Genomic DNA, 26455 nt, shown 5'->3' on the forward strand with positions numbered 1-26455 from the left:
AAGAAAACATCTTTTTTTTTTTTTTTTTTTTTCCGTTGGCATAAAACCAAGATCGTGTAGTGGCACATATTGTCTACAGACCACCAGGTGTGAAAGCAGAATGGCTGGCTCCTGAATTCCCTCTCTGCTCTGCGCAGCGGGGAGAGATGTGACATTGTGTGTATGTCTATCTGTGCAAAATATGCTAAAAGCCCACTCTTGCTGGTATTAAAATGACCTCAAGCTTCCCAACAAGAGCAGTAATAATACCCGGACTCAGAAAGAGAAGCGTGCAAGCAAGAGAAATATCTATTTACCTGCATCTGCACTGGCAAAGAAGAAATAATAGTGAAACCCTCAAAGTAGTGCTGGCCAGGATACAAGGCAGTCATCTGTTATGGGTGAACGAGGTAGGGGCCAAAACAGTAACAGAGGTATTTGGTGGTTTAGGGGGAAACTTCAGAAAGCCAGGAATGGGGAAGAACTGACACGTGTCCTTTTGGAAATGATATCTCTGCATTGTTGAAGAACATTCTTTAATCTATCAAAAAAAAACCCCCAAGTTGCACTGGCTGAAAACACTATAGTCTTGACTGGAGAACTGACAAGAATACTAATAATTCAACTACAGAAGGCATCTAAATTAATAAGTGTAAGTAGAAAAAAGGTAAAATTGTCAGGAATTGGTAGAATTCTGAAGCATAAAACTGATAAAGAACTTAAAAGAAGATGATATCTGCAGCCAGTGATGTCAAGTGAGAAAGATTTTCCTGATTTTAAGATATATTTGAAACAAAAGAATGGTAGCTATTCTACCGATCAACTGCTGTGTGAAAATTCTGACTTGTCAATTGTAATGCAAGGGAAACAGATGTTCAATAAATATTTCTGTTCTGTTTGGGGGGTAGAAAACAGATGCTAGAGCCATATTCCAGGATGGTAACAAAATCCTTTCTGTTCCAGTGCAGGCCTGAGAAGGTAAAATAAGAGCAGCTCCAGTTAAACAACTTAAAATAAGCAGTTGTGCATAAACTTGCCTCCAACAATTTGTAATATTATTTTTCCAGTCGGTTAGTCTGGAGACCCTGTGCTGGTTCCCCCCCCTGGATGAATACTCACGTGTGGGGCTTTATTGGTTTGGTTGGTTTGTGAGGCGGGAGCGGCCCTGGCTGGTACCAGCGCTCAGCCTCGCCCTGATGCCAGACACAGGGATGGAAAAGCTGGTCATAAAAACCGAGAGCACCGTCACCAGTGCCACTTGACAAGAGCCGGTGGAAAATGTATTTTAGATAAAGTTGCAAGTTGGGTGATTAAAGGTAGCAAGGTTATAATGTAATAATACTTTACTTTTCCTTAGAAGATTTGATTTGGCAACCCTTGACACTTGGGCCAAGGGTATTTCTGCACAATTAGCACAGCGTGCACTAAAATGATTAAACGTTGACCAATCAGTCTCAAAATGCCCTTTTAATGTGTCGTCTTCATGCAGGACATATTTACCTAAAGATTTAAGCACAAATGAGGCTTTAGCAATTTCAAACGTTTGTCAGAGGCGTGAAAGAGGAGGTAACAGCGCCGCTGTCCAGGTTTTCAGATAGCACCCAAACTGGGAGAACGGCCAGTCCCCAGGACAGGTCACTACCACTGAGCAACCTCTGAGTGAGCTGGGCTGTGGCAAACAGCACGTATCTTAATGCAGCTCCCATAAATGTGCATACCTAGAAACACAGAGATTGCAGGGCACGCAGCTCCCTCCTGGGTAACCCTTACTGGGCAAGGATCTGGAGATCACGCTGTGAGCCAGCTAATCCTGAGCTCCCCCTCTCCCCCCGGCTGGTTCGTGCCGCTGCCCATGGGTTTGGAGCAGACAGAGATGTCACCTTACGAGTCTTCTGCCACTATCCCACCTGAAAGTATTATGACCAAGCTCAAGAAATGTAACCTGGATCGAATTGCTATGAGGAAACGCAAACCACAGGAAATGTGGGGAGAGGATAGTTACCCCTGGTACCGAAAGAGACGAGCAAGTCAAATTGATCTGTTGGTGCGAGAAATACTCACACAACCGTAGCGTGAGGCGCAGCTCCCGAGGAAGCAGATCTGCAGGAAAGCATCCATAAACTGCCGGGGAGGCTGCAGGGCAGGCTTCGCCAGGTGAAGCCCCGAGCTTTTCCATCTACGCTGCTGGTTAATGACCCCACTGCGGTGCAGGCTCATCGTTTTTCTGCTGTGCTTAGGAAAAGCCTAGCTGTGGACACCCGCCGGGAAACCAGGCTGCGGTGCGGTTTTACAGGAGACCACCCTTCAACCCCACGTTCCCTCTTTCTTGGGATCCCCACGGGCATGGGAGTCCAGCAGAAGTCAGACATCAGTCACATCCCCATCGGAGCCACGTGGACGGGGAGCGAACCGAGCATGAACGTAGGGTCGAGCACGTGTTTGCTAGCATGGACACGCAGTCTGTGCCCGATGACTGGGACTGTAAAACCCAGGGAAACAAATTACCTCTGCAAGTTGTACCTTCGCAGTAGCTTTTTGTGGTCCAGTGCTGGCGTTCACAACTTAAGGGGGTTATTAGGTAACTATGGAAAAACCTTGGGAAGAGCAGAAAATAGGACAACGTGGTGGGCAGAAGGACTCCAATGATTCTTAAATGATTTCTCTATTTAAGAAGCGGTGACGTTGCGAGACACCTGGCACGATGGGAACTCTGAATAGAGGACTTATCAAATATAAGGGCCAGTGGCTAACGGCCAAAGCTGAACAAATTCTGATTGTGTACACTGAAAACATTTTTACACCAAGTGATGGTCACTGGAATAATTTGTCAAGAGCTGTGGTGGGAATTCCTAGAAGTTACAATCTCTTTTTGTTCCTAAAAGTGGAGTTTGACTTCAAACACAAACTAAGGAAGGGAAGTCCTACAGCTTCTGTTACCCAAGAGGTCAAGCAAGGTGGCTGTACTAGTCTCTCTGGCCTTGTAACCTGTAAATAGAGTCCCAGAGGAAAAAAAAAAAATTATCCTTATCTCGGGCTTCCCCAAAACACTGTGGAAAAAACAACAGGAATGCAGAAAGATCAGAATCAGTCACCTTGCAACAGTTGTGCCAAGTTCGGCATTTCTACTGAAGAGACCGAAACATTTTGTGATCTTGTTCCAGAAAATCTTTTAAGCTCTTCCTTCTCGCTGCCAGAATTCAGGCATACCCAACAGGCCCATTTTCAGAGCTGCTAACTAGTCAGCGTTTGATAACTGTAACAAAGGTTGGATTTGAAGTTGGTGGGAGTTTTGCCATTCTCATTTAATGGGTGGATCAAACCAAATTTAAGGACACACCTCAAATTCTCCCTCCAATGTGAAGTGAAACTCGGGGGAATTCTGCCCCACACACACACACAACTGCTGCGTCTGGCTGAAAGAACAGACGTTTCTCATATACCGTGTCAAATACTGTTATATTTAGGCAACATTTGAAAAGAATTCTGTCTACATGAAGTGAGCCATTAAATGGCCGCAGCACAGATGCCACACTAGCAACAGACAGAAGCTTATTCTGTACAACCGTGCTGCCTTTATTGTTCTTTGCAAAAAGAAAGTACTTCACATGGCACGTATCCTCCTGGAAATTTTTAGATTCAAAGAAAGTAACAAGTCCTGTCTTCGAGTTTCTGGGGGTGTTCTGCACGTATGAAGCAGGGTACGCACGAGCACCGATTCGTCTGACTGTCGACTTCAAAAATGCAGTGAAGCAGCATTTAGGTTGTGTCAGTCCCTTCCTTTACCTACTCCTTGAGATCATTTTGATAATAATTCATCACCAGCCAAGTCAAACCCTCCAAGTACAGAAAACACTCTGAACTGAAGACAAGGAGGCCAAGCGTCTGGTCTGAGCCTTGTGCTCAGAGCAGGACGAGAGTCCCTCGCGGCTGTTCCCGCAGCACCAGCCCCGGCTGCCGTGAGGCTGCCGTGCAGCGCCGGGTGCCCGCGGCAGAGCGCTTCCACGCGCGCGTTCCTCGGCGGGAATTTCAAGTCACGGCACTCACAGTCCAGCAGGAAAGCAGGAGACTTGGGATCCTACCCGGTCCTTCGAGCCGGGGCAGGGCTATTGAGCAGGGTGGTTGCTGTCAGCTCTGCCTCTCACAGGCGTGTGCCAACCGGCAGCCTACGGCGCTCGCTCCGAGTCCTCACTCCTGAAGTTTCGTGTGTTTCGGTGGTTTTTTAAATATTTGAATAATACGTTAATTCTGAACCACGAAATAAAATGACTCTCGAGCCTACTGGCCAGGACAGCTACCTGGCAGGTACGACATTCGGGCCTCTGCTCCAAAAAGTATTTAAGTATTTCCTTAAAATGAAGACAGTTGCCAACAGACATGCCCACAATGTCCTCTTAGCACGAGCAGTCGCAGCTCATTCTCGGGAGGACAGAATTACAGTCCAAGTCTTCCCAGCAGAAGATGACCTGGAAGCAGAGTGTCCTGCGTTTCACGTGGATGCCTGAAGCACCGGGAGTTAGGATGAAAAGGGAACTGCTGGAGCAGGAGAAACAACGGAATTGTTGGATTTGTGAACTTAGCTCAGAACAACAAAAAAAAAAACCACTGGAGATGGGGTTCCTCCCAAACAATAATTTGGTCTCAAATCCACAAATATCAGCCAGTCCTGCCCTTTCAGTGTGTATTTTTAAAGAACTGTCTGGTCGCAAATGGGAGCCTCCCAGGCCTGAGGAAGCAGGAACTTCTACTGTCAGCAGCAGGCTCCTGCTGCCTCCCACTACTGTCCCGGCGAATTTGGTGGCAATACCTCCACTGTGTTCACAAGAGGCAGAGCCGGGCTCTTCGGACCAACTGTGAAAGTCCCGTTAGAAGAACTGAGCATCAGAGTCCAGCTAATCAATACGCAGCCAGCAGGGATTGTTACGAATACACTTCTGAGGACTTCCAAATATACACACATGTATCTTTCAGATTAAAAATAACGTTTGCACGTCAGAAATATGGTTCAGATTAGATCCATGTTTCCACAGGCTGAATGTAATTTTCCTGAAAACAGAGGCAAAGGATAAATGGAAAAGATGTACAGATTCCTGAGCTGCGTTCTTTTCCTGTCAGCTATAAAAGGGCACGTGTTTTCAAGTGAAAAGCATAATCATCAGTCAAGAGTGCTCCATAAAACCCGAGAACTTTTTGAACAAACCTCTGTTCCAAGGACTGTGACTGGGCAGCGCTGGCGGAATGAGATGATGTCCACGCACCACGATACAATTAGTGTAGGAACAGTCAGAACGTGAACGGTTCGTACAGGCACCTTCTGTGTTAAACGGGAACCATCTGTGAGAGCGGCAACTCCTGGATTTTCCTCTCTCCTATAATCCTGCTTCACCGCCGTCGGCGCATTTTTCTGCTGGTAGCGCCAGCGGCAACGGGGCCGGGCAACGGCGGTTTGGGAGGGGGGTGGTGCAACCCCCCCCCCCCCCCCCCCCCGGCCCCCACAAACGTGTCGCTGCGTCTGGCTGCCCGGCCCCTCCGCCAGCGCGGTGTCACACACGCGATTTCTGGGGCCCTTCAGCCGGGAAAACACTGGCCCGCGCTGCACTGGGGGACACTTCTGCACTGCGGGGACTTTGGTGGGGCCACAGGCTGCTCAGCAACGGAACCAGGGCCTCCTAATTACATTTAATTCTGCCTTTTGATTTTAAAGCAAACCTGCACCTTGTACCGGTTTAGGTACGAAGTGGGACGGCACAAACACGATGTGCTTTGAAAAAACTGCCCCACGGAAGCGCAAGATTTTCATGTGCAAAGATTTTAAAGCTGCCCAAAACGCTTAGGAAGAAAAAACCACAACAGAACAGTCTATTTAAGAAAATCTTTTAATTATTATTCATTTCTAGTAGTCATTTTCTCACATGTACGTTTAAATTCCAAACCAGCTATACAATTTACCCTACGGATTTCTTCCCTGTAGAAACAACAACAAAAAAAAAAGTAAAGGAAAAATCTCGGGAAAGAAAAACTTGAGAAGGCGCCACCATTCTAAATGGGCTGTGTTGTTATTGCTTAATTAAGATCATGAAACGCTCGGGGTTGGAGCATTTCACCTTGGCATTTCCCCTCTGGTTTTGTTCTCTCTGCAGAAGACAGGCCCCCTCGTGGGGAGAGGTTCAGGCCCATAAACCACTGGCCTCCCTTGACAGGTTTGGGTATCGGGCAAAAGAAGCAGTTGTCACAAACCAGCTTTTTGCTTCTGAATTTTTCAGTTTTCCGTCGCCCCCCAGACGCGCGGTGCTCGGCCCACCTCACGCGGAGCTCTTCTGTGGGCTGTGAGGAGGATGGAAAGAAGCAGCAGCGCGCCGCAAGGCTCCCGGCGAGCTGACACCAGATGGCTAATCCAGCAGGAACGGCGTGGCACCCAGTCCTTCCGCTGGGTCACATACCTTACTTTTAGCACCTTCGTGAAACAGAGAAAAACTGCCCTCAAGGAAGCCCTGCCTAAAGGTTTGCTCAGGACGAGCTGAGGGGACACAACTCCCTGGATCTACGTGAGCATCCTATAAACCAAAAGCACCAGCACTGCAGGGATCCCCGCACGGAGCTCCTTGCTGTCAGGCTCTTAATCCTTGTCTAAGCTATGGTAACGCTGCAATAGTTTTGAAACCATTTTCAGGCTCTTAAAAGCCTTTTCCTCCTTTTCTGTAATGTTGATTTGGCCATTACAACCACAGCGCGGTTACCTATAGGTTGTCCTTGCCCATACCTTGAAGGGATTTTGTTATTTATTAAAACTGATCACTTTAAAACACCAAAAATTTAAGCGATGTGGATCATAAACATCCACTTACCGTTATTACCATGGCAACAGATCTTCAAGTAACGTAACAACTCCACTGGAGTTATGAAAACTGAGACTATCAAGTTGCATTCAGTGCGAACACAGGGTGAAGAATACCAAACAATATGATACCTCGGGGCTGTTAACTACAGGGTGATAGTCTTCTTCCTCCCGTCAACACTGAAAGCCGATTCATTTGTGCCCGCGAGACACGAGCAAATGGACTGTCTCTCCAAAACAGCCCACAGGCTGCTGAAACGAACAAATGATTTTTCGGTAGCGGTACGAGATGAAGACGAAGCACGTGAAAGCAGAGAGTCTGCAAGGGTGACAGGAGGCTACTCCACCCTGCTCCGTCAAGCGAGGACAGGGAAAGGGCACCCGGCGCAACGTGATGAGACAGGAAGGGAGATGGCAAGGAGAGAGAAGGGAGGAAGCCTGTGCCAACAACGCTTCTATCTGCGATACCAGCGTGGGACATGACAAAGTGAACACCATTATTTTCTAGATTCACGTGACGTGTTAATCTCTCCTGCAGCGGGTTCATCCCGACTCAGGGTACAAGAACCCCAAGATCCTCTCTTAGAAAACTGTTCATTACTTCAGGGAGAAGGGGTTATTCTACACTGCTTTGTTCCTTATACCTCAGTACACACCAAAGTAATTTTTTTCTTATCACTACGGATGCATCTGTCTGCTTTGTTGCTCTAGACATAAACAAAGTGAAATTGGAGCATGCAGTAACCTGTCTTCTGGGTGCCGACCCTCACGGCCGACTACAGGGATATTCTCTCCTCTTTCACTTGTGTGGAATCTTCATCTGATTTCTCCTGAAATGAGAAGCTGCGGAGCACATCAAATAAAACCTGAAACATGAGCTAGCTGGTGTGAGACAATTAACGTGCTTCTGACTCAGTGATTCCTATTTCTCTTCAGTTCCACGTCAGAGGAGTCAGCACTTGAAATACCTGAGAGCTGTAAAGCTTTGCAATGTTCATCACTCTTGGAGCTGACTAACAGAATCAAATGCTAAAGCCAGTTGTTGGAAGGGTTCTGCCCTCTGCTCTCGTTCGGCCGTTACCTAACAAATCGTACACGAACTGTATTAGCTTTGCGTCATAAACAAATTTGGGTAGAATCTCAAGCCTTCCACTGAATCATCTCTGCAAAGATGGCCCATCTTTTCAGCAAGAAGCAGCCTGGAGAAGCAAACGAAGCCGTGCTGTATCATTTGAGGACAGCATGGTAACAAAGGTATTGAACGCAGCAATTATTACTTACCTTTCTTTGGCTAAGAGAACAGACATCCCCACCAGCTTAGCAAACTCATCAGCTGTGAGAGAACCCTTTTCAGATACCTGTCAAAAAGCAAATACACAACTAAACAAACTATGGCATTAAAAGAATAATGAAGTTCTCTCAGCTACTGAACCGGGTCTAGCCTTGTGAAGTGATAAATTGGTAGCAAATCCCTTGCGAAGACAACTAGTTTGTTTGCATTTTCAAAAATGATACGTAAGTACGAGTATCTCCCCTGAAAAATATCTCTTCTGTGTCCTGGGAAAATTGCCAAGTATAAAAAAGGAGCATAGAAAAGCATTAAATCCATTAAAAAAAAAAAAAAAAAAAAAAATCACACGGTACCCTTTTCTTCAGGTTTTTTTAAAAGATGCCATGGAGCAAAATGAGCTGAAAAGTTAAAATAGGTCAGGCAGCAGTACGCTGTCCCAGTCGGTATTTACACAGCCCAATGATACGAAGTGATTCTGCAAAGAGTGAAGCCTAAATGAGGAAATGAGAGCCCTGATCAGGGCAGGTCATCAATTTAGAAATTTAAGTCATCTCAGACGGAAGTGCCGAATTCGAGTTTACTGGGATTTAAAATACCCCCACTGCCTAGAGAAAAATCCCCAAACCTCCCTACTCCACCCACTATTACAGCATAGGAGAGGGCTCAGTAAAAGCTACCATCACGTTCAATTGCCACAAAAGATCAGGTCAGTCTTGGGACTCAAAACTTTGGACCCGTTGTCTCACCCACGGTAGTTAATACACGCTAAATGAAACCTTCGCACTTTGGCTGGACATACGGATGCTTAAAATATTAGATACGAAGTCCAGACTTATCACTGTGCCCAGCTGCCCAGATAAACATGTTTTACTACTCTAAGCCTTAATAATTCTTCCATTTCTCCATTGCTTCAGATTTAAGGAAACTTGTACACCCAGATGTAGCTGCCGTTTCCTGCTTCCCACCCAGCGGGCTGGGGAGGGGTCTATTCTGTGCCATTCGCAGCAGTGGTGTTTTTACAGAAATTCAGACTAAATTAGTCCTAATTTGAGATTTTTATGAAGGTAAGTGATCAAATCTGAGTAAGGGAAGTCAGCTATAGAATCTAATCTGCATATGGGTGATTAATTATCTTTCCTTCCCATCAAGGCTGACTTTGGGTTCCTCTGACTTTCATGCCGCGTCCTGTCTTCGCCAGCCGTTCAACACCACATCACTCTCCTGTCTGCAACCCTGTGACTTCCTTTCACTTCTTCTCAGAAGTTTTGTGTTGCTGTACATCATACATGAGGTACAGGGTGCTTTTGGCCACAAGTCTGATCTCATCTTCCCTTTCCCTTACGGGCTAGCCTTCCTCATTCAAGGTCTCTCCCTTAGATTTTTCTATGGAGTCAAAGTCTCATATTACAAAAATAAAAGACAAAAGGCACTTCAGTAATAAATCCACCATCTGTAGCTTTTTGCAGTTGACCTCACTTGTTATCAAGAAAAAGTTTTTCCTTTCCTTTCAAAGAGATAAGCACTTTTACCAAAGGCAACAAATTAATTAGAAACCAAAAATAATCAGAAAAAAAAAATAAAACGGACTATGTATTTTTTTAAGAAAATAAACTGAAAGGATTAACATATATTGAGAGATTTCAGCATTTCAGTTCTGATGATTTAGGAAGGAACCTTATAGATGGCTATATACATTTCTCATGTAACAATCTTTTTCGTGAGAGAAGGCTCTGCAGTAACAATCGCAAAGCGCACTGAAAAGTCTCCCTCGTGTATCAAGTGAGAAGGTGTCATCTGTAATAGCTCTACTGTTTCTCGACTGCCCAACTCGAAGTCCTCTTTGACTCTGATGTTTAACTTTGGATATACCGAATCAGCCTTTACTTATGAAAAACGAAAAATTACATCCCACTGAAAAAAGCCACGGGAGAATGCATCCAACACTGGGATGGCAGGAGTTTAAAGAGTCCAGAGGTAGCAAGATCGCAGAAGTTTATCACACTGGGCAACTTATACTGTTTTTTTTCCTCATGAAGCTAGCTTAATTCTATCCGCACTGCGCTCCAGCTGGGCACTCTGCTCAGCAGCAAACGCCGTACAAGACGTTACACGTATAACGTGCTATTTTATGGAATAAACCCAAGGCAGACAGCTGTCTGTAGCAACACTGCAGAGCTACCTCCACTGCCTTCCAGCACATTGGGCACAGTGTCTGAAGTCCTCTTCTGTTAAATTAAGTGTTTAACACATGCCACGAATTTCATCCCACAGTGCAAAATATTTGGAAAAAGGTTGAAGGTTAATGAAGTTTGAAAAGAGATGGAAAAGTGATTTATTCCTTAAGGAGAAAGCCATGACTAAGATTATTGCCCGCACAGCACTTTGAAGATGAAAAGTGCTATTTAAGTATTACTGTTAGAAGATTTGGAAGTGGAATATTTTGTATTTCAAAACTTCAAAAGGAAATCCTGTACCTCGAGTTTTTAGACCTAATGTGTTTAAATTTACCCAGCACAGTCAGAACACTGAAGGAAATGAAGTACACTTACTGTCTCTAAAGCAGAAGCTACCATTTCCTCTTCATTATGAGACTGGAGTTCAATCACCATCACACCACTGTCAAATATCCGAAGCCTCAAATCAAAAGAAAGAGTCAAAGTAACTAAAAGGCCTGCGCGCATCACTTATGGTCACATTTCTAATGCATCCAGACCTATAACCACATTACAAAAGGAGAGAAAGGAAAAAAAAAAAAGCTCTATAAAATTAACTTAGCATTAAAAGCATCTTCAAGATCTGAAGAGACTGAAAAGAGCAGGGCATATGTCTGGGCTTAGTTAAACACTTCTCCCAGTCTGAAAAAAAAACTATATTGGAAGCGAAAAGATGATTGTCTTCCTAGCAAAGTGAACCATGGTTAAAAAGTCATATTTTGGTGTAGAGTGGATATTGGTGCATACAGCAACATCCCTTAAGCAAAGGCCGGCTTTGTTTAAACACCAAGAAAAATCTACTGCAGGTAAAATGTGAAGTCACCCAAGCACCGCGGCCCGAGTCGCGAGTGGCACGTTTTATAAATGCATCTGCAAGGTCTTACCTCAGCGGTAATTTCAGTGACTCCAGCATCTTACAAGCATTTACTAAATCTTCTGGTGACAGCAACTATTAAAATAGTCAAACATACTTACTCACAGCTTGCATTTCAAGAATACAGCATAACACCAAAACAAACAGTTTTAGTAACTACAGCTATAAAATATACCAAGCTACACATTATTGTTAATTTTCTTCCTTTCTGTTGTGCAGTCTATTTCCTGACTTCTGTGCTCCTCTCCGTTCCCTTACTACGTGTTCTGTAATAAACCTTCTTGCCCTCTTTACAGAAAGAATTGATGTATTTTTTTAAAAACACATGCACCATTCTTCAGTATTCTCTATACTTGCAGTTTTCTTTCCATATAAGGATGGAGTTTTGCTTTTATATGGTATTATGAAAAGCAGGATACATTATGACAACTTACAGAGGATACAGAAACATTACGTGGAAAAAAAAGAAAGGAAAAAGGTAAACCCCCCTGATTTTAATAAAGAGCTGATCACTTCGTGCTGTTAGACAGGTAGAGTGAGCAATTGATAGGAAACATTTTTACCCTTTTTCTTTAGAAACCTTATCACTGAAGCACACTTTATAAAATATATAATGAAACTGCTTTCTCACCTCCAATCCTCGTGCGCGATTCACCAGACAGTACACTTCTGTAAGTGACATGATCCCTCCTCGCTCCTGTGTTAAGCACAAGACTGGTAAGAGAAACAGCACTCACCTAGTAAACACAGTATCTCAGCTTGCATTTGGCTGATTCAACAGGTAAAACGGAGGAGCTACACAACGGGCTTTACAGAAAAAAACTACCCAGGCAATACCACAGGTTTCTAGCACGGGAAGTTACTGTATTAGATCTCTCTCTAGCAATTTTAAAATGCAAAACACTGATCCCACATCCAAAGCCTGTGAATTACTTTGATTTTAAAGCAGAGAATAAATCACAGGAACAAGGAATTTCAATATACTAAATTTATCAAGCAATTTACCATTTTTTTCTTTTCAGACACACACAGTTTTCCGTTCTGACCATAGTAGGTAGCACACAGCCTTCACAAAACTACTGTAATCCAAGGCTACGTGTCTACTGGAAAGCATATATGAGTTGCAACACAAAATCTAACTTTTCGGTGAGAATCCTGAATTCTGTAATAGCTTCAGATAAATTCAAATATGAGATATTACCAAGGAGGGTAACCTACGTAATAACCTTGTGCTATATTTGCAAAATATGTAATTTTTAAGCAGTTTAAAGACTGACTACTTAGATTTTCAGTCAGTGATGTTTCGCTTTTTCTTTAAAAAAAAGTAATATTCTGCAGCAAAGGATGAATACAGGGCTATCCAAAGAGAAGAAAGCCTGCCAGTATGATCTTCTAAATATCACTAATATTTCCCAAATTGAAATTTGAGATGCCGTTACTCCCCAGAAAAATTCTTACATATATTTAACCCTGCTTATTCGGAAAGAGAATGTGTATTTCCTCCACCGACACTGAAGGCTGTGCTGCTAGATCTGAGACTTTAACAAGAGGCACGGCTCTAGAGACGAAACATGCTGACATCAGCACTCAGCAATGCCCGGGAAACGCTGGTGCAAAATGCGGCACTGTACCTCTAACGGTGCCTGCAGGATTCCAGCTAGCTGCTTCGCCAGCTGCATGTGGTAATGCGTCCCAGATCCGCATGTCTCCCTAGTCACGGGATTAGCTATACCCATGCTCAGGAGGTAGGACTTGAACCTAATGGTCTAAACAAACAAATAAATAAATTCAAAAGTCCAGCAGGTAATGAGTGATTCCGGTCTTTAGAAGTCTCTTGATTTTATTACCATACGACAGTTTTGGTGAATAAACCCATTCAGTTTGCTACCAATAAAGTCAAATAACTAGCAAAGAGAAGGCAAGACTTAATACAATTTATTTTTGACCAGCAGCGGTCAAAAATGCAAAAATTTACGCAAAGGCAGTAAAATCTTTGCTTTAAGAAAGGGTCAAAAGAAGCAGCTAATACTAAACAAGTCACTTTTACTTTATGTAGAATTCAAACACAAAAACCCCAACCATGAAGTGTTCTTTATTAACATGACATGTATTAAACGGATAGCTTCTTGCTTTGCATAGGAACATTTCTGTTGACTTTAAAAACAAAATTAATTTACCTCATCCTCCGTGATGTCACCCTGTTTTTCTTTAATCTTATTAGCTATTGACTTGGATAACTCCACCATTTCCTTAGCCTGAGAAAGACACAGAGATAAGTCAACTTTCAGCTCAACAGAGAAAAGCAGGCTTCAAACTGAGGAAAACAAGCGTAAGTCTCCTTGGGTAGGTGAGACGTGCCATACCTTCTCCATTAGTTTGCTAAGATCCTCAAAAGCCTGCAATCAAAAGCAGATACTGTGCATCAGTAAAATTACAGCATTCAGCCTCCCGGATACAGTGAGCTGCCTTGGTCCACCTGGCCAAGCTATTCGTAAGGGCTGCTATCCCTTTTCATTAGTAGGTTACAATGTGAGATATTATATATAATCGCTTGATATTTCTGTTTTGCATCAGGTTTTAAAAGCGAGATTATGCAATCCATAAACAACAAAGAATGAAGAAAACAATCACAGGCTTTTCTGGTGTGTGAACACGAGTTCAATAGCATTTATGAAGTCCGTTTGATAGGAAGGAACAATGAGATGCTGAGGCCCAGAAAAAACTAAACTCTCCAAGTTTATTATGCTCTCCTAAAAGCTGGGGGAAGGTTTCTCGGTGGTGATGGTAGGTTTCCTTCCAACATTCAACCCTCGCTCAAGGAGATCTACTGTTTCTGGCCAGCATCAAGCCAGCTGTAAAGCTACAGAAGTACTCCTCCTCACGGGACAATTTTACTTCAATCAGTAGATGTTACTAAGTGAGAAACAGTAATTTCAAACGAGTAAGGAAGAGGGCACGTGCTTTCACATGTATACTTAACTGAACAGACAAAAACTCTGAAATTGTGTGCCAACATCTCTTCGTTTAAGTATCGCATATGAAGGAACAGTGGTGCTACCATAATAAACAAAAAACAGTTAGAAAATGAATGAAATAATGTCCATGAGACAAATTATCAGATTTAAAGAAATTAAGATACAAGCTAGTCAAAAAGCATCCTCTGAAAACGCTAGTCACTGGACCTAAAATCCAAAATACTTGCTAGAGCAAGGGAAAAGAATATTTGTACAAAACAATTATTTTCTAGTCTAAGAAACTTTTTTTTTTCCACAAAAAATATATATAATAAACTGGACATCCATCATAGGACCACAATTACATCAAGTCCATTAAGCTTAGTAAACTACTACATTCTCAAATACAGTTCTACAACAACACACAAAGGGCATTTTGAGGCTTATATAAAACATACTTTTAAACAAGCTGAGGGTATACCGAAATTCAAAAGTTTTAGTAATGATAACCAAATAGCATTAAAAAAATCATGTAAAAAAAAAAAAAGTTGCCAACTATATTAAAACACAATTCTCGTTTCTCCCGTCCTCAGCAACACACATTCAGCCTTCTCACCTGCTTCTCTCAAATACCTGACAACCTGTCCACGTGGGCCAACCTCTTCACACAACCTTTTCTGAACAGTGAGTGTGAGAAAAATTCCCGAAGCTTTTCAGCTAAAGCTTGCCTGACAGCAGCACCCAACTCCTCCAGCCACAAGTAAAGGTGCTTCAGTTAGAGTCTGTCAAAGGACCAGAGAAACGTCCTGCCTACAGTTTTTCGCCATCGCTTCTATGTGACCCCTAGCTTTTTCTGAGTAATCCCCCTCTAGAAAGACACATTTTAGCAGAGTTTGTGCAGAAGGAGGGAATTGCTCCCATCTACTTTTAGGCGCCTCACTTAGAAGCTTACTGGTCTGAGGTTCAACACGCAAAGAAGAGAAAGAGATGCCTTCAGGAAGGAACAGGCTTTGCTTTTCATCTGAACCCCTCCTAACGGTGCCAGCGTTTCTCCACTCTTCACACTTGGTACCTAAAATAGCTATCCAGAATTAAGTGGGACAAAGCTAGGTCCAAGGGGAGAAAAGAAAATATACCGCCGTCTAACAAAAATCCACCACTATCAGAACAACAGCTTCTCTTTGGAATATTTATTTTTCCCTCCTAATCGGCCAAATTCGATAATTTACAATAGATCTCCCAATCTCTAGTGTAAATCAAAGTCCTTCTACTGTACTTGTATATGATATCAACAAAAAGTTTTCTAACAAGGCTTTTCCCAGCTTATTTCTAATCTCTATAACCTGCATGAAAACATCATTCATCAAAAGAACCCTCGGTTTAGCTAAATAAACAGCCTGTTATGTGTAACTCCTCCTCTGCCTGACTCATGGAGGACAGGCCTGGAAACAAAGGGGAATGTGCACACACCTAACAGGAACTTCCTCAGATAAACAAAAGGCTAAAGAACGGGATTCTTATCAGCAGTGAACAGCAGATGCAGGAAGCCTTTTCCTGGAAGCCAGGGCACCATTTTTTTAAATTAAGTCATTTATAACATTTAAAGCCGGAGGAAGGCAGGATTTCACAAGTCATGGCTTTCCTCTGTTCATACAACATGTATAAATGGATTTCTTTTACTCTCTGACAAAGCTACTAAAGGAAAAAATACCCAGACAATACCTTTTGAACTATATACAGACACATGTAACCACAATACCTTTTGAACTACACACAGAACTTCATTCATTACATTTGTCATGAACAAAAAAGTTTAATGCTACCAGTCTCTGAAACATCATGCAGCCTGCAAAGGTACTGTAATTTTCTTAATGTATCAGAGCAGTGAATGCCTTTTTTATTGTGGCACACTGAATCACATAAAGTTTTGCCACTAGAACAAATCCGCTGCATGTAGTTTATGAGGATTTCTGTATTAATCTCTACTGCCAAGACAGAACTAGACTATTTTTGAGGATACTGCTCCTAGGTATATATTGCCTCTGTTGTCCATCAGTCTTGATATCTGTAATTCAACTATTGTGCCGTTTCTGGGGAAAAGGATGGTCTCCATCCAGCCCAGGCATTTTGCAAAGATACTTCCAACATCTTGCCGATACCTGGACTGCAGAACATTTTACTGTAATTCTAAACCTATAAGTAACATTTAAAAAATGAGTTTAAGATGAAAACCTAACTTCACCACAGTTATGTGTAGATGCTTGTATCAGCATATTCTTCTTATCTATTAAGTTTTCAATTGAAACCAAAATTAGCTGTAAAAAAGGGAAAAACCCCCAAACTTGTAACAGTCTCTTTCTGCTGGTGCCTTTGTGTTCTGCTGCCCCTGATGAAAAGTCACTGAACTCAGATCTCTAATTCTACCAAAATTCATTTTATAAATACACACTGTTAGTTTCAAAGAACATTCTTCTTGAAAGGAACTGTTTAAAGGAAGTACCTTTATATATATGGAAAAGCCAAACAAAGTAAATAACTGTAAATGATACACTCGAACTCAGTTCAGATTTCTCAACTAAAACAATAAATAGTCTCAGCTTCCCCTAAAAGAAAGTGTGAATGAATGTAAATGGCTCAGACAGGTGGTTGACCCTGAAACTTTGGTAGTATTTACCTCAGAAATGTTTTTGTCAGTCTCTTTTCTTTTTTCCTCTAATTTCCTTTCGATCCCCACAATTCCTACAGCCCTTATTCTTCCTGCCTGCAAAGGAAAATAATGAAAGGAATCAAAATAGGAAACGGTACGTTTTCTCATCCGCCTCGCTGTGAAAAACCTTATATTAGAAGACAGGAAATGTTCCCCCAAAGAGCTGATATCACGCATACAATATTTCATATACTTTTTGAAAGTGTATTTTAAATCAGTGTAAAAAAAAAATAAACAATAAGTGTAAAGCATGTATGAATTTGTTGTGGTAGACAGATAATAAAATTATTTTACTGCAGCTATTATTATGAAGATGCTTAATAGCCTGATTGAGACTGAGCATTCCAGCTCATCTCAATTACAGTCTCCTGAGTCCCTGGGAACATCTATACTTGACCTGTGGAAACGTGTGAGTGTATCTAAACATGATTACCTCAAGAAATCTAGCCTGAAGAAACACAGCCACAGAAACACAGTGCTAAGTGCAGTCTAATTTACCTTGCTGAGCAATATCAGAATGGAGGTGACGGTGATCCTTTCATTTGACACCAAATGTGTTTTAGCAAGGCCGGTACCTACGCGGCAGCGGTGCCAGCCCTCAAATCTCTGACTGTGAAGCTTAGCACTGGTGTTAATGATTTGCTATGACTTAAGAATAAGAACACGAGGTAAGGCATTTTCATTACGTGATTCTTGACGCAGGGTACAGACTTCCCCATTAGTCCAAATGCAACTATGTTTACAGGTGCTACGTTTACAAAAGATGACATAGATGATCTGATGCTGAACAATCTTTAAATCATCCTATTTCATTCATATACTACTATACGTTCAATATATGGATATATTAAACGTATTCATATACAGAAACATGTGCAGGTTTACCAGCATTACCTAGAAGTATGCATGCGGATAAAGAAGGCAATCTTAACAGATGACAAAGAGATTCTCCACAACTGTCCATTTAGAATATGCATTTAAATCAAACATATCTAGGTTCCAAAGAGTTATATAAAGTTACGTATTATATATTTGATTTCCAGTCAGAAAAAATAAAACAGAAATCACAATTAAGATCAAAAATCTTTCAGCTTCATTACTCTTTCCTGATGAATAAAATTATATGCATATATAGATAGTATTTGCATAATTATGAGTATGTGTGTGTCTGACTACATAAAAAAAATGGAGCCCATTATCAACTATTCAAGTCTAAACACACTCAAGGAAGAGAGGCCCCGGTGTTCTGTATCAGGCGAAAACTGCAAAGGGGAAACTAATTAATGCCAGTGAAGAAACAGGCAAAGTAAAGCAGAGTGTTGGGTAGAGAGGCAGGCCAGATGCAGTATATGGGGGCAGCAAACAGTGGAAACGAGAGATTACATCCAGATTCTGCTGAGAAGCTCTCTGCACGTACCTGTGGATCCTTGTTAACTGGCACGGTCTGACCAGTCGGCATGTTCTCCCATCTCCTTTGTGTGATTTCTTCTGATAACCGTCTGTAGAACTGCAAACATTAAAGAGTGACAACAGATGTTTCAAACTGTGCAGAGTACCGCTGGGTACTCTCAGCATCTTCATGGCAGATGAAATAAACTTCACTGTAAGACAAAGCATGGTAACACCTACACACCCAGAGTACAACATTGATTATCTGGAACTTTTTAATGTCCAACCTTCAGAAATACACACATTAGAGGAGGAGCCATGTAGTTATTAGTTAAATTCACATGAGTACTCCTACTGTAAAATATTTTTTTCAGATAGTCAAGATGTTCCAAAACATGGTAAACTTAAAAATGTTGTGGTTTGCTCAAAGGCATGCTTTTAAAAGGAAGGAGACTTGAACAATCCAATTACTATTGATCTGTTAATTCAGCAATATAAAGACAACCACGCAGATCAATTACACTTACTTGTTTATTGCTAATACCAGAAAGTGGCATTAGTTAATTAGTTAACAGGCAGTGTATCCCACTGGCCAAACCCAGAAAGAAAAATCTATTCCATTCTTATGGTTGTTCAGAGTTCACAGGAAAGCATTCTGGAGTCATAGAGAAAATGTCTGGAGTGTAATTGATATGCTAGGTAAACAGTAAGCATAGCAAGTTTGATTTTCAGACGTGAACATTAACATTAAAATAAATGAGGTTACAATTAGGCAAAACACCTATGCAATTATAGCTAGGCATAAATCTACACTCATCCTAAACTGAAAACTGCTCACAAGGAAATGAAAGCGCGTCTGATCAAGCACACGCATTGATAAGACATTTATAACTAATTCAAGTTGAAAATCTGATTTTCTGCAGTGAACAGGTTCAGCTTTTTTCATTGTTCAAAGTTAAAAGTCTCCGTCTCTTCAACTGAGGATCTTACACTGTGAAATCTCTTTACAGAGTGCAATTTCTTTGTTTTTTAGGATAAGCCTTCTTTCAAAAAATATATCACATTTTTTCAGAATGCTCAAAGCCTTTGAGATTCGGTAATGGTAAAAAAAAAAAAAAAAAAAAAAGATTTGTAAAACACAAAAAGAAACAAAGCTCTGAAGCAACAAAATGTGTTTGGCAATAACATCAGAGAGATGACTAGGAATAAATTGATTGATTCCTGTTCAGGAGAAGGTTAGCTACAAAGAAACGCCTTTTACTCTGCCAAACTTTTAACAGATTTCAGAGACATCATTTTGGAAAATCCTGTATTCTATTTAAAAGATTAAAAGAGGAAGTATAAGAATATATTAAAGCTACTAAAATAAGGACAAAGTCTAATAATGCCTCCTGACGTTTTTGGAACTCTATTTGCATTATTTAACCAAAGAATAGAACCCTGAAAGCTCACAGTGTTTGTCTTCAGAAAGGATGTATTGAAAAAGCTCCACCTCCAAAGTAAACATGGAAAGATCATGGAAAATTATCACGAACGCAGCAGGAGGAGAAACACACGTGCAAAGATCTGATGTGCTGGGCTTGCGTGGTACAGAACTTACCTCGATCTGCCCATGCTCTTTGAAAGAAAGCTTGATGTAGGAATATTTGCTGCTTTGGAATGGACCAGGCTCTTTGTTTGAAGAAGCAGGATGAAGATGAGCTACTATTTTGGCACTAAGAAAAAGTTGAAGGAAAGAGAAGAAGACGCAGCTTTCAGTAATATATAAAATCATTATTTCTACAACCAAAGTTAACCATTTAATCAAAACCTCTGTTAACTTTATCTCACATAAGAGCTAAAGTACATCAAATAATGCTTTACGTTTGTGCAGTGCATCACCATTCAAGGTTTTCTACTCAGTATTATAGTGGATCTTGCATAAAAACTACTATAAAATCTAAAACAGTAACATCTCACAAATTTAAACTGTACCCGCCATCAATTCTTAAGAAATACACTTAACAAACTTTAACTTTTCAAGCAATAATTTCTGAAAAATCTTCTAATTAAGATAAAAACGAATATTCAAGCAGTCGTTTGATTTGGCTTCTGACTTTCAATAACTACTGCCAAAATACACCATCTTTGTCACAGGAAAACAAAAGGTCTCAATATTCTGTTTAACCTATCCCACTTGTGTACGTCACTTGCAAACACCGCATGTCAATCTGGCCAAAACCAACATTCAAAGGTAACATGCATGGAAATAACAGTTTAAAATGACACCTGCCACCAAAACAAGCCTTGAGATAGCATTATTTTAGGAATGTAACAGACTGCTATCACAGCATGGCTCTACGTCTGCCATTCCCCTTTCACTTTACCGATACTTTTTTCATGGGTCCTTATTTACTTGATTTCTCAAGCATTAGTGAATTACCAGATTTCTGCTGGATACCCCCAGCATATTACTCTACCCATCTGACTGCAGGCTGCAAGCAGATGTCAACTACCTATATATTTCTCCACTTAGTATTTTTTTCTCTTTTTCTTGTGAAACCTCTGTACACACATACCATACTGAATCTGTTCTTAAGTGAGTGAAACACCTGAGTTCGTTCTAACCATCGCCAGCATTTCCATGCTCAAAATCAATCATATGGTCATGAAAAGAGATATAAATACGGGATCTGGCACGGTTTCTATCCCCAACCAGTTCTGTGGCACTGAAGACTAAAATTAGCTTTCAAATTTAGATCTAGCAGAATCACTGGTGTAATCTATGACTAATCGAGTGAAAATGGCAAACTAGAACACACACTTGTAACAAGACAGTTATTTAATAAATCCCATCAAATCCTGCTTTGTCATGATTCTCTTACGCATTTGACCTCAAGTGAGGAAAGCAGGTCCTTCTGGCTGTCAGTCTGGAAACTTGGATTGCAAATCGAACCTACCATGAATTAATATCTCATCTTGGGTACCTCACATAACGTGCACGGGCAAACCACCCGTTTGAAAAAGACAACAACTATCACCTTACCTTTTTCCTATCCCGGCTGCTTGCTCTTCAATAAAGACGATCTGAGACAGAGGTATAGCAATGCAGCACTCCTGGAATAATCAATGCAAACACAAATTAAAGCCATATCCTGACTGTTCATTCTCTAAAACCAAGCGTTCTCCTTCTCCATTTCACAAACAGTACAGATTTCTACAGGTGCTCCCCCAGGAATTCCATATGAAATATGATGGTAACAATTGAAACAATCTATTAAAGAGAAATATAAATAGAAAATTTAATATAAAGTTGAAGCTGAGTTCTAGATTATCAAAAAACCAAACTTAATCAGTATGTCAACTTTAGACACTTCAAGCTAGATTTACAGGAGGACTCGGGAATTTAGCAAATTTTTAGTATCCAAGTTCAAAATTTAAATACTAAAATTTCCACACTACTGCAGTTTATCCCTGTAGGTGCACAATGCTCATAGGTTCTTAACATTGTTGCAGTGATGTTACTTTGGGAGCTAAAACAACAACCAAAAGCATCAGTCTTTTAAGTGTTGAATGTCTAAAAAACTAGACTATCCTCTGAGTGAGACAGGAATTTCTCCATCTATCCCACACCCAAGAACTTAATCCAGCAGTGGATGCATCTCAACATACGTTCAGTGGTCTGTGCTTTAGGCAAAACAAAGCAGAGCAAGAAACGTGACTGTATCCATCTGTGGGAGACTAACCTACCCTGGCTAAAGTCTTTCTCTATGCATCTAAGACAGAAAATGCTCAAGGGAGTGATTCAAAGCATCTAATTAGGCGCCTGATCTCGTCTCGGTGAACATCCTTTGGCGAACACCATCTTCTGCACAACAGCTTGGTGACTGACCCAGGTTACATTTTCTCTTCGGACCTCTTCCTTCCAGCTGCCCTAAGGGCGTGCCTAACACCAGGTTACAACCAACACTGTTACTGGGCCCTCTCAAGCTCTACTACCAAAATTTTTCCTCTTTGCATGGAACAATTAAATGCTCATTAAATTGGAGATTAGGGAAGTATATACGCAGAACTCCAACCAATGAGTAAACATCTTATTAGGAAAAAACACAGGTTGTACTTCCTGTACTAAAAATTCTTATTACAAGCTATCCAGATTCTTCTATGGCTCCAGATTCTACAGCTGTTACATAGAACAGTTCATGTTTACAAAACGCCCACATAGCTCTAGACACTTTAAATACAGGAAAAATGATACTTCTGTTAAAAAATTTTTTTTGAAAATGACAAGAGTCCAACTACATATAGATATGCACACTGTCAAAATGATTGATTCATTTAGTTCACAGCTAGAAAGTGATGAACTTATTGTAAACACAAGGACTTAGAATCACCCCTTCCTGGTGAGAGAAGCAATAGGAAGGGATACGAAAAGAAACGTGTGTTTAAAATGTTGTGAGTTTATTTGGATATCTTTTTCTAATGTCTCGTGCTCACATTATGCATGATTTTACGATTTAAGATGTTGTTCAAACCTAGCTATGTAACAAACTTAAAAGAATTACGTATTTTTCTTCCTGTGGAAATCACTGTATTTTCTGCACTATTCAACTGCAGCTGGTATGTAACAACAGCAGCTATAAAACACAGCTGCCTCTTTTTGTAAAAAGGTTTGCTAATGACAAGTGCCCCATTCATTACTAAAGTTTGCTGACACGATAAAAGGGGACTCTCTCTACAAGTTTGTTCTAGGTAAGCTAGGTAAGCTTTGTAAGGCTGATGTTGTATCGCAGCTGAGCTTAGCCAACAACTCACCATGAAAATAAAAGGGCACCATGCTTCCCATGTTTCAGTCCTCAGAGCTTGAAAACACATCAGCTTTAATTACCACACTAACAAAGTCATTTATATTCATATTCCCCTGATAAGAACTGGGTAATTTTTGCCAATCTCCTGGCCACATGTTTCTGTCCCTTCTGTTAATCAAGCCTGGAGCTTATCAGAATCTTTGCTGAGTTAAATTAATTTGTTAAAATAAGACTATTTTTCTTATTCTCCAAGGTTCTTCTCTACTGATTTAGCAAATTCAGTGATCTTGGAAGAGTACAAAAAACCACGGGGCCTAGCAAGGGGATAAGTTGGGGAAAAGAGACAAAAGTCACCCTTTTGTTGGGAAGGACAGAATAGGGATATGGACAGCTGTAAGACTGGCTGAAGCCATAATGCTTAATGTTACTCCAAGCAAGCGAAAAGTCCAAGAGAGATAAGGAGCAGTACGTGCCAACCTCTCAAAAAGAGGTGCTGATGAAGAAATAAGAAGTGATTAACCCAGACATTTTAGCATAAATAAATTATCTCACACTGACTGTGCCAAAAAAAAAGTTAATTTCTACATAATAGCTCATGGTCTGGACAATCAACCACTGACTTGTTTAACAGTAACTCCATCCTGGGCACCAGCTCTCAAAACATTCTGAAAAATTTGTACTAAAAATAGTTCTGCTGTTCCTGCAAACAATCCCTAAGGAAAAAAATATATTGCTTTGCCAAATTAAGACCATCCTTGGTGACCTTAGAAGGCTCTTGGTGGCTTCCTGGTTTGGAGCAAGGATATGGTATTTGGTAGGGAATGGCCTTTGGATGCCAGAGGTGCTTCAGCTATCTTTGCACAAAACTAGTCCAGTGGAATACAGTAGGCCTTTGAAAAGTTGTCATCTGAACATGTTGTAAACTTTGGCTTCCAGGGCTAAATTTCTAAAAGACTGTGTCCAAAACGAGCACATTCCAAGCCGGTTCTGAGGAGGACTTCTCCTCCATTTGCAGCTGGAAAGCGTGTACCCTGTCACAGCCTGTGCTTAGAGCTTTATATGTTTTTGCAGTCTTTCCCACCCATTTCTAGCCTGCAATCTCAGGCTGTGGCTTGATGACACAAAGCTTTCAGCAGCAGTATCACACTGTGGTTCCGACACTGCCACGTAGCCTCGGAGTTAATTCTCCATAGCAGTACAGACCAATGTTTTGGCTTATTGAAGGGGTGGTTCAGCACAAGAACATGAAGTTTGTACGAAATAATACTGCCACCAAACACACTCTATGATCAAATCATGGTCTGGGACTATATGCTAGGAGAAGATGACAGGAGAACTTGGACTTGAAAACACAATGAGGAAGAAAAGGTCTCCCTAGACAAGGAGCATGAGAGAAGAATTCACATTATGATTTGCCTCACACATTCAACTTCAGTCTCAAAACCAACAGTTTTTAGTGCATGATACCAGACTCTTTTCTCCTCTGTTTTTGTGGCATAGAAGAGGAAAAATTATATAACTCATTCCCATCCCTCATCATCTCTGCACGATCACTTATTAAAGCAGAATTTGGATGAGAAAACATTACTTGTACATAATTTTCTTTTCATTGTGAGCGAAAAAATGGACTGAACTTGTAAGACAAAACAGATACAAAGGGAAGAAAAATCTGTGTGCCGCCTTTTCACTGCAAGCTACCTGGTTTTTATTATGGAATTTACAATTGAATGACATATAAGAGGCCAAAGTGGGACTTACATGATTCTTCTGATCCCTCCAGATTAGTCTGTGTGTGCTAAGAAATAATACTCCACTATCAAATTTCACCTAAACAGGAAAAATAAAACAGATCAGTCACAAATTTAACCACTAAGTTGCATAAGTACTGGTCTTGGAAACATTACACATTACCACAACATAGCAACCAAATTTAACAAGCCGGTATTTTGAGAACACTCTCTTTTTCAGAAAACACAATAAACGAAGTTTAGGAAACAATGGAGAAAATTAGTATGAAAGGATCAGATGGATATATACAAACTTCCTTTTTCAACTGTATAAACCTTCCTCCAGGAAATCCTGAAGGATCCTCCCTCCATATGTTATGTAAGATATACAAGCATCCCTAAATATGTTTTAAACAGAGCTATTGGCTTTGGAACACTATTTGCTGACAAGAAACTAAAAGTTACGCAAAAAAACAAAGCAACCTAATAAGAAGATGCTACGTACAGTCAGAACTCTTGCAGGCTATCACATAGAACTATTACTTCTGTCCATTTTATCGCTGAAAATTTCTTTATCAGACAGCCATCAGTATTTGGAAAGATCTCTGTTAGCAAATTGCTTCCTACTTGTAAAACTGGAGGCACGTTTTTACAGCTTTTTATTAGGGTGTGCACCTACTCTGGTGGGGAGGAAGTAGGAGAGCTCAAGAGCTATTCCAGCCGTGATGGAAACCAGTAATTGAGTAGGCTCAGATGAGAGGGCCCGAGAGCACCCTTCAGGACGAGAGCGAAAGAGCATTTCACAGCTACCCAGATGACTCAAGGGTGAACTGTACGGCGTGCCCTGCGCACAGCATCAGAGCCGAAGAGCTGCTGTGCAGGCCGCGGCAGCCCAGGCAGCGGACAGCAAGCTTCACGACCGTGACACCAGCTCCACGGGCCCCGTGGGGATCCCACCCCTCCCTCCGAGCGGCACACGCCGCTCCCGGCCTTTCCCGGCCCCACGGAGCCTGAATCTCCTCCTCCTCCTCCTCCCTGCCCGTCTCCTCGCACAGCCAAACCCCGCCGGAGCAAAACGCGCTCGTCCTCCCGCACCTCACATCGACGCTCCGCCCGCAGCCCAGGCCCCTCCACGACCCTCCTCTCGGCCCACCTCGCCCGATACCGCCCACAGTCACGTCCCCAGCCGCGGGGCCCACGGACGGGCCCTTCCCCCGGCCCCGCTCCGGCCCCGGGCCCCCGGGCCCGGCCGCGCCGCCAGCCCCGGCGCAGGGCCGCTCCCGTCACCTTCTCCTCCCCGTCGCAGAGGCGCACGCCGCGCTGCTGGACCACCAGCGTCTCCCCCAGCTCCAGCAGCCCGCTGGTCCACGCAAACCGGTCCATGGCGGGCGGGCAGCCCCGTCCCTTCTTCCCCGCCTCCCTCACCGCCGCCGCCGCCGCTCCCCACCCGCGGCCCGCCGGGCGAGCAGGCCGCAGCGCCCCCTAGCGACGGCCCGAGGACCGGCCGCCATCTTCCCGCCGCCGCCTCCCGTCCCTCCGCAACGCGCGCCCCCTGCCGGCCCGGCCTGTGCACCGGGCGCAGCCGGCCCCGCCCCCCGCTCGCCATTGGCCAGTTCAAGCCGCGCGGCCGGGCCAATCGCGGCGGCGCCGTGCGGCGGGTGATTCAAACGGCCCCCGCCCCCCCCCCCCCCCCCCCCCCCGT

At 42.3% G+C, this 26455-nt stretch overlaps 1 protein-coding gene across 3 annotated transcripts; it reads right to left on the bottom strand.

Moving 5' to 3' along the window:
* Nucleotides 1-5834: 5834 nt before the first annotated feature.
* Nucleotides 5835-26202, bottom strand: VPS36 (vacuolar protein sorting 36 homolog). Of its 3 annotated transcripts, XM_042806065.1 has the most exons (14): nucleotides 26041-26202; nucleotides 24785-24853; nucleotides 21265-21335; nucleotides 19840-19954; nucleotides 18268-18357; nucleotides 16818-16904; nucleotides 13553-13585; nucleotides 13367-13444; nucleotides 12821-12955; nucleotides 11821-11886; nucleotides 11200-11264; nucleotides 10652-10736; nucleotides 8093-8169; nucleotides 5835-8010 (listed from the first exon to the last, which is right to left on the bottom strand). In XM_042806065.1, exons 1-14 carry the CDS (start codon nucleotides 26134-26136, stop codon nucleotides 7917-7919), a joined length of 1161 nt encoding a protein of 386 aa, XP_042661999.1. In that variant the 5' UTR covers nucleotides 26137-26202; the 3' UTR covers nucleotides 5835-7916. The 3 variants fall into 3 exon arrangements, with proteins under 3 accessions (XP_042661999.1, XP_042662000.1, XP_042662001.1); XM_042806066.1 differs by lacking the exon at nucleotides 13553-13585; XM_042806067.1 differs by lacking the exon at nucleotides 12821-12955.
* Nucleotides 26203-26455: the final 253 nt, after the last annotated feature.

This window comes from Tyto alba, unplaced genomic scaffold (assembly GCF_018691265.1).
Source record: "Tyto alba isolate M040663 unplaced genomic scaffold, T.alba_DEE_v4.0 Super-Scaffold_45, whole genome shotgun sequence".
Classification (NCBI taxonomy): domain Eukaryota; kingdom Metazoa; phylum Chordata; class Aves; order Strigiformes; family Tytonidae; genus Tyto; species Tyto alba.

Excerpts from the sequence above, each read along its gene's own strand:
- VPS36 (XM_042806065.1), bottom strand. The coding sequence starts at position 26,136 with ATGGACCGGTTTGCGTGGACCAGCGGGCTGCTGGAGCTGGGGGAGACG. Across the intron at positions 11,887-12,820 it reads TCCTGCAGGCACCGTTAGAG|GAGCGAGGAGGGATCATGTC; the intron begins GTACAGTGCCGC and ends TGCTTAACACAG. Across the intron at positions 10,737-11,199 it reads TCACTGAAATTACCGCTGAG|GCTTCGGATATTTGACAGTG; the intron begins GTAAGACCTTGC and ends TTTTGATTTGAG.